At 59.4% G+C, this 7,631-nt stretch overlaps 1 protein-coding gene across 1 annotated transcript in view; it reads left to right on the top strand.

The window, feature by feature from the left end:
• Positions 1-416: 416 nt before the first annotated feature.
• NID2 (nidogen 2) overlaps positions 417-7,631 on the top strand; it is a gene marked incomplete at its 5' end in the record, with an annotated part of 24,015 nt that continues 16,800 nt past the window's right edge. Inside the window, 6 exons of the mRNA XM_019556591.1 lie at positions 417-658; positions 1,992-2,656; positions 3,655-3,804; positions 3,888-4,133; positions 5,076-5,276; positions 6,183-6,413. Of these exons, the coding sequence (XP_019412136.1) occupies positions 417-658; positions 1,992-2,656; positions 3,655-3,804; positions 3,888-4,133; positions 5,076-5,276; positions 6,183-6,413 (1,735 nt within the window). The remainder of the gene's footprint in view (positions 659-1,991; positions 2,657-3,654; positions 3,805-3,887; positions 4,134-5,075; positions 5,277-6,182; positions 6,414-7,631) is intronic.

Below are 7,631 nucleotides of genomic sequence, written 5' to 3'. Positions count from 1 at the left end.
GGTGCTCATGAAAATAATTCTCTTGGAGGCGAAACCTGGGGTCTCAATGGTTCGAAGGGCCAGCAGAGTTTATTGGGGGGAGATATTAACAGAAAATCTGAGCACGGTGGTTGTCGGCGTGTTTTTTGGCTCAGGGAAAGGAGTATCCAGCTGCGGGTGGGAGTGTGCTGGGGTTGGTGCACGCCTGAGCAAGGTCCCCTGGTTCCCTGTAAAAGCCCTGCCTGTTCCCCCTACCTCGTAGGCTGTCATTGTAGGGACACCCCCCGCTTTCCTTCCTTATTGCCACATGCAGTTGGTGCCCCTTCGTTTTTTATGCCATGAGGCCAGGGGTATGCCCCGCTCTGGGGCTGTCCTCCGTGCTGTAGCACCCAGCCGGGCCCCTGGGCCTGGTATCCCCCATACGCTGTTGATCCCGTTTCCTCCTGCAGCGCAACACGTTCCAGGCAGTGCTAGCCTACGACCATGCAGACGCCTATGCCCTCTTCCTGTACCCTGATGATGGGATTCAGTTCTTCAGCACTCGGCCCAAGGAGTCCTACCACATCCAGCTCGAGCTTCCAGCCAGGGTGGGCTTCAGCAGGGGGGAAACGGACGCCAGAAGAGAGAACCTGCACTACAGCGTGGCCAGCAGTGAGCAGGGCCTCAAGAACCTCTACCAGTAAGTCATGCATGCAGGCTTGATTTTAATGGTCCATTTGTTGTCCACGAGGGTCCTTCCTCTGGCTCACTGACCTGGGTATTTGTGAAGCCATTAGGGCCAAGAGCAGCTGGCTTCCTGGTGGAAAAAAAGCAGCCCTCTTCCTCTGGAGCTCTGTGCACAGAAACTCCTAACAATAGCCCTTCCTTGATGGATGGCTTCCTAGTCCCCACCTGCCTGCGTCCCTGCCGGCTGGCTGGATCGGCCAGTTGATACTAGGTGCCATGAAGCACTGGAAGCATGCAAACAAGCAGGCTGGATGGTTCGGGTGCTGGCACAAGCCCATCTGGACTTGCTGGCCAAACTCTGGTTGCTTTAGGAGGGAGAAACGTACTGGGCTCCGTCAAGCCGGCTCTTGCTACGGGGAATTGCAAAGACATTATAGTTTCATAGACATTAAATACTAAGAGACAGGAACCGTTGCTGCCAAAGGGACCATGGAGTTAGATTAAAGCCTTTCAGCTGGGCTGAACCCCCCCCAGCCATGCAGTAGAGGTTAACGCAACGCCGCACGCTGGTTAAGCCTTCAAAACGGGGCTTATATGGGACTTAAATGTTCCATAGTCCTTATTCTGGCTGCCTGCGCCGGGGGTGGATTTCATTCACATAAACAATGGGAGCCGTTGAGCTTGTAAAATCACAGCTGTCCCGTACATTATGGCTGCAATCACATACCAGCTGTTTCATGCACGCTGCTGACCGCAGGGACGCAGAGCAGGGGGAGGACGAGGACTGCAGAGGATATGGGCATAAGAGCACAACCAGTTCTCCATGAAATGTTTTCTTTTCCCTTCCCGGCCAGGCGTTAGTGCCTTTTAAGGCCTGGAGCGGCTGGAGGGGCAGGCTAAATCTGCCGGATCTAATTGAATTAAATAATCGGCTCCAAAGCCTCTGCAGAGCAAGAGGCCTTCGGGAACTAGCTCCTGGTTTCCTCCTTGAGCGGTTCCAGCTCTCATGTACAGTCATGGTCTAGGCGTGGTCTCCCAGTATGACTTACCATTCCCAGTGGCTCTGCTGAAGGGGTCCTGGTTGCCGCGCCTGAAGGAGACCCATTTGTTGAGGTTTGGAGCCTGTTCCAAAGCTCAGGCCCCTTTCAAGTGTCTCAGGCCGGGCTGCCCGCGTAACCCCCAGCTTCTGAGCATTTAGCACCATAGCTTGTGCCCTACAGCTTTTCCTCAGGCAAGTGGGCCCTTGAACACAACAGCAAATTTGTCTGGATGGGGGTGTCTGCGTCACCCTGCAGACCTGCCTGATTTTTACGGTGGCTGAGTAATCTCACTCCTTTTTGCTCTAGGAGCAGCAACGTGCTGACTCCCGGGGTCTGGGCCTTCCACATCGGCAGCTCATCCCCCCTGGAGAACATCGTTCCAGCCGGTGCCAGCAGGCTGCCTTTGGCGGGGGCCCTGCCCACAGCTCCGGAGAGCGCGCGCCACCATGCCACCGCCGAGCACAACGTCCTGGACGGCGACTACCTGGACGAGGCATTTGCCACTTTCTCCTACGACGAGAACGAAGAGGACAACGAAGAGTTCCCGTTCGTGGAGCCAACGGAGGTGGTGGCCGAGGACTATGACGAGCTCGGCATTCCCCTGCACACCGACATTAACCTTCAGGACCGGGTACAGGAGGGTTTGGAGTTGACTTCCGAGTTGCCAGGGCCAGCATCCAGCCATCTCCCATCCTCCCCGGAAGTGCGGCCTCTCCCCTCCCAAGAGCCGTCCTCGCTGGAGACGGATGAGGACCTTCTGGAGCTAGTGTCTGTGGAGTCGCCAACCTACCGCCAAAGGGAGGATGTCGAGGCTTACCCGGACAGCGGTGCTGTGCCTGCAGAGACTGACATCCACCTGGGGTACCCGGAGGGGGAGGTGGTCCTTCAGAGCTACCCGGACAGCCCACTGCCCTTCCCGCGGGGGCGGCACGTCGTTGGTGTGGATGAGGACGTTAGCTTTAACACTGACGGTAGGCAACCTGGCACCCGGGGCCCTGGGAGAAGGGTCCTACTTGTAGCTGAGGCACCATGTGTGCGATTCAGCCCAAACCTTAGCTTGTGGGCATAGGTGTAGCGTAGCTCCGTCAGAGCCAGAGGATCCTGCTTCCGTCGGGACCGGCTGGTTTCCAGCTGCGGACGGACAGGGTAGGTTTGGCCCCATAAAGTCCCAAAAGACCAGCCTCTAAGTGAAGCACAAGTGACCCTGAGCCAGATCCCGGGGCCTTTCAGGGAGCAGTGAGACTGGAGGAGCTCTGCCTGCCTCCAAGCCAGGAGTAGCCGTGGCAGGGTTAAGCCCTCATTAAGGCGCGGGGGAGAGGGATTGGGGGTGTCAGCCCTGCCACCATCCAAGCTACGACGTGCAGCAGCTGCTAGGTAAAGCACATGGGAGGTTGAGGAGCCATGTGATTGATGGCCACCCATACAGTCCTCCATCCACCCGTGACCCTGAGCACCACGTGGGAGGGGATCAGGAGCATTGGAGCCTGGGGGCACTGTGAGCTGTTCCCCACGGTGCCTGGGACCGGTGCAGCATGACCGTCCCTTCTCCGACGTACCCAAGAGCTGGCATCGCCGGTACGGGGCTGGAGCCCCTGTTCTCCGGCCTGGAGCTCAGAGGAATCGCCTGGGGACTGGGGGCACGGCCTGTCTGCAGACCCCCTGTGGGTAGAGGGGATTGCAGGCCCATTACACTGGCTCTTGCATGTCCCACACCCGGATCTCTGTCATGGTCTTTGTAAGGCTCCTGCCTCTTCCCCGGGGCAGTTCCTTGCCCATGGTCCGATGCAGGTCATGTGCCCGTGGTGTTGGCACCCTTGGTCTGGGATGGGGCCATGGCCCCGAGCAGTGGTTTCCTGCTCTGAGCAAAGACAGCAGGGTTGGCTTCCCATGAAGCCCCCAGGGGTCTTGGCTGTCTGTGGGGCAGTGCATGCAGTGCCAGCCCCTGTGCTCACCCGGGCGGGGGGTGCAGTGTTCACCTACAGCGCCACCAGCCAGGAGACCTGTGAGCAGCACCACAGCCTCTGCTCCCCGCACGCCTTCTGCACCGACTACGCCACCGGCTTTTGCTGCCACTGCCAGACCAAGTTTTACGGGAATGGCCGGCAGTGCCTCCCAGAGGGTGAGTCACTGCGGGGGCAGCTCCGGCGTTGGGTCTGGCCTCCCTCGCCCCCCAAGGCTGACCCCACGCTTGCCCCTCGGCAGGCACGGCACATCGGCTCAACGGCAAAGTCAGCGGGAACCTGCTGGTGGGGCGGACACCGGTGCATTTCGCCAACGTGGACCTGCACGCTTACGTGGTGGGCAACGATGGCCGAGCCTACACTGCCATCAGCCGGATCCCGCAGCCGGCAGCCCGTGCCCTGATGCCGCTGACTCCCATCGGGGGCCTTTTCGGCTGGCTCTTTGCTCTGGAGAAGCCGGGCTACGAGAATGGCTTTAGCATCACCGGTAAGTGGGGCACTGCCACTCCAGCAGTCCCATGCCATGGTGCCAGCCCTGGCGGTTGCTCTCGGAGTCCAGCAAGCTGCTTTGCTGTGTTTCCTTAAGTCATTTCCTCCCCTCGCGCCAGGTGCCTTCCTGCCCGGTGTGTCCTGGCCCCTGCTTCCCCTCATTCTCCCGTGTCCTTTAAATATCTCCATGACTCCAGCATCCTTCCGGCCAGGTCTCCCTGGAGCCCCTGGATGCTGCTCCTGAATAGAAAAGCCCTCATCTAGGGCCGTGCCTGCACTGTGCTGGCCACATACATCCCTGGTAATCAGCATTGCTCAGCAGTCGACCCTGCTTCAGGCCACGGCAGACCCTGCTTCCTGCCTGGACAGGCACAGAGGGCCCCAGGGCACTGCTGGGGGGAGTTCACAGGGCAGGCTCAGCACGTCCACGCACCTCCGGAAAGCAAGAGGACGTGCAGAATCCGTCCCTCCAAATCCACAGAGGACGGGACACCACGGCTGGGTGCATCCCCCCTCCCCGCGGTCATTGGCTGCAACTCTCTGTGCTGCGTGCTGCGATTCTCAGGTCAGAGCTGTGGTGCTCACCTGAATGTGCAGTGCCCAACCCATCTACAGGCTGGATCCAGCTGATGGTCCTGATCCAGCAACCAGGATGGGCATGGCAGGGCCCTGTCTGGCCGCATGGGGTGGTCACTTTGGCATCTCTGTGTAGCCTTCCCCATGTCGCGGTGGGGAGCACGTGATACCCACAGACCGGCCCGTGGCACCAGCCTGTGAGGTTGGAAAGTGGCTGTGGGCTCAACATGACCATTGTGCTGCCCCATGCTCGCTCATGCCAGCAGTGTTTGGTGGCATCATCCAGTGTCTGTGGGAGGGAGCACCGGGTGCCACCCTGTCCGCCAGTGCCCTGGGGCTGGCTCTGACTCTCCTTCCTGTGCAGGGGCTGAATTCACCCACAGCCTGGAAGTCACCTTCTACCCAGGGGAGGAGACCGTCCACATCACTCAAACAGCCGAGGGGCTGGGACTAGAAAATTACCTGAGCCTTAGGACTCACATCCAGGGCCGGGTGCCCTATATCCCGGAGAACTTCACCGTCCACATCGCGCCCTACAAGGAGCTCTACCACTACTCCAGCTCAGGTACGGGCTGGGGCTCGACGCCGTGCCTTGCATGTTGTTAGGCTACACCGTGCACGGTGGATTCAGCAGTGTCTTGCTTTGCTTTGGTGGAATCATCCAGGGTGGCTTGAATTTCAGGCCATTCTCTGCAGAGAAACAGCCTCCTGCGGGGCTCAGGATTGCTCCCTTGTCCACTTCTTGTAGCAAAAGAGCTGGGTGCACATGACATCCTTCCGGCTCAGAAAAGTGGAAGCTGAGGTGCAAGCAGTCCCTGATCCAGCCCCCTGCAGCCGTAGGGTCTTTGCCCTGCAGTTGAACGTACAGATTTGCACAACTTGGCAGCTCCTGGACACTGCTAGTGATCTGGGTTTCTCTACAGGGGCAGACAAACAGTGCATGGTGGAGTCAGTGGCATACATTTGTTGGGCTTTGCTGTTGGAAAGTGCTAGCCCCACAGACCTGGTGTGCCCAAAATCCAGATCTGGGCCCTGGCTTGGATTTTGTAGCTCGAGAGGAGCAGGTGTCCTGGCTCCCAGGCTCAGTCTGAAGGTGCTGGGAGCCTCCCTCCCTCAGCGGTGCTGCATGCAGGACTACTAATGCCACCCCTCACTTTCCTGCCCAACGGGGAGGAGTGTTGACCACACAGCTACTGGCCCAGCCCCAGCGCCCGCTTCTCCAAAAGCTGCTTGGGGCTGCCTGCTGTCTCCAAGGCAAGGGGTATATGCTTTCATCCTGCCTCCCATCCCCATGCAGTTGGTGTCTTCTCGTAGTGGTGTGACCACAGCTGCCTGCTGTCTGGGGCTGTTGCCATCCATGTTAGGAACATGACCAGCCCAGCGGGTCCTTGACCTCTGCCTGTAGCCTTTAGCTGTGGCCTCCAACAATTTAAACGCATCCTCTGACTGTCTCCTCGCTGCCCTTCCGCAGCCGTAACCTCCACGTCCCACCGGGAATATTCCCTCCTCTTTGGGCATCACAACCAAACCCTCTCCTACCGACTGCACCAAAACGTCACCTTCCGGGACTGCCCGCATGCCCGTGCCCGCCAGGCCGTGCTAGCCACGCAGCAGCTGAGTGTGGAGCGGGTCTTCGCCCTGTACAACGAGGATGAGCAGGTGCTGCGCTATGCTGTAACCAACCAGATCGGCTCGGCGGAAGGTGAGTACCGGGGTCCATCCAAGGCCGGGATAGCTCCCAACTCGCCAGCTGCGGGGCAGGAGCAGAGTAGCCATTGAGCAGCACAGGGGTGGATTTACTTTGTATGTGGGCTCCTCTGTGCTGGAGCAAGGATATCCCTGGCAGGAACATGCAGGTGCCGAAGCTGAGCGGGGGACCTGGCACTGTGCGGACGTCCTGGCACATACTGCAGAGCACTGTTCCTGGCACTCCCAGCTCCCCACTTCCCTTGGAAAATGTGTCAAGCCCTCGTTCTGGCTGTGAGCACAGGCTGCCCTCCCGGGACCTCCCTGGTGCGGTGCATGCATTTGCTGGGTGGAGTTTTTTCAGGGCTGTTGCACTGCTCCTGTGGTCCCATGTGTCCGGCTAAGCCTGAGATTTTAGGGTGGATTCCTGCAGCGGGTCCTGTCCAGGGGACTGATCCCCAGTTGAGCTCAGTGCATGGTGGGGTTTACTGGCAGGCATTGGCTGGCCTCTGCTCCTGGAAACTCTGCTGGTTCCACGGAGCGGTGCCAGGTGACCCGGAGCCTCGTAGGGGCATCGCAATGAGGCTTGAGCCTCAGTGCTGAGGGGCAGGAGTCTGGCTTGTCTGGTGCTTGGACTTGCAGCCCCTCTCCCTGCTTGCACTGGCCATGCAGCTCAGCCCTGGGGAAGTCCCCACGCTGGGCAGGGAGGGAGCACGGCCTGGGTGCAGAACCACTCGGGGCAGTCGAGCTGTTCCATTCCCTCCTCGCCAAGGGGAACACGTGCCACATGGCGGGTAGAAAGGAGGGCTGGTATTTTTGCTGCCTGGCCAAAATTGGATGCTGAACCAGTTACTGGAAGCGGTGTGCGCAGGGATGCAGAAGAGGGTTAGCATGCATGTGCTTGTTGCTGTGTGTGCATGCTTGTGTGTGAATGCTCCTGGTTGTGTGTGTGTATGTACATACGTGCATGCTACTGTATGTGCATACTGCTGTGCATGTGCATGCATGTTTGTGCATTCTGCTGTGTGGGCGTGCTGTTGTGTGGGGGTGCGCACGTGTGTGCATGCTCTGGTAGGGGTGTGCATGGATGTGTACACAAAGCCTCCCCGCAGGGACTGCCTGTCAAACAGCACAGCCGCTTGCTCTGGCGAGGGGTTCCCGTTGCTCCTTGGGTGAGGAGATAAGGCCTCCAGCCCTCCCCTAACCCCTCAGTCGGGGCTGAGCCCCCTTCCCC

This window comes from Crocodylus porosus, unplaced genomic scaffold (assembly GCF_001723895.1).
Source record: "Crocodylus porosus isolate Cpor-Errol unplaced genomic scaffold, CroPor_comp1, whole genome shotgun sequence".
In the NCBI taxonomy this organism is placed as follows: Eukaryota; Metazoa; Chordata; order Crocodylia; family Crocodylidae; genus Crocodylus; species Crocodylus porosus.
This window is presented reverse-complemented; position numbering and strand designations above follow the sequence as displayed.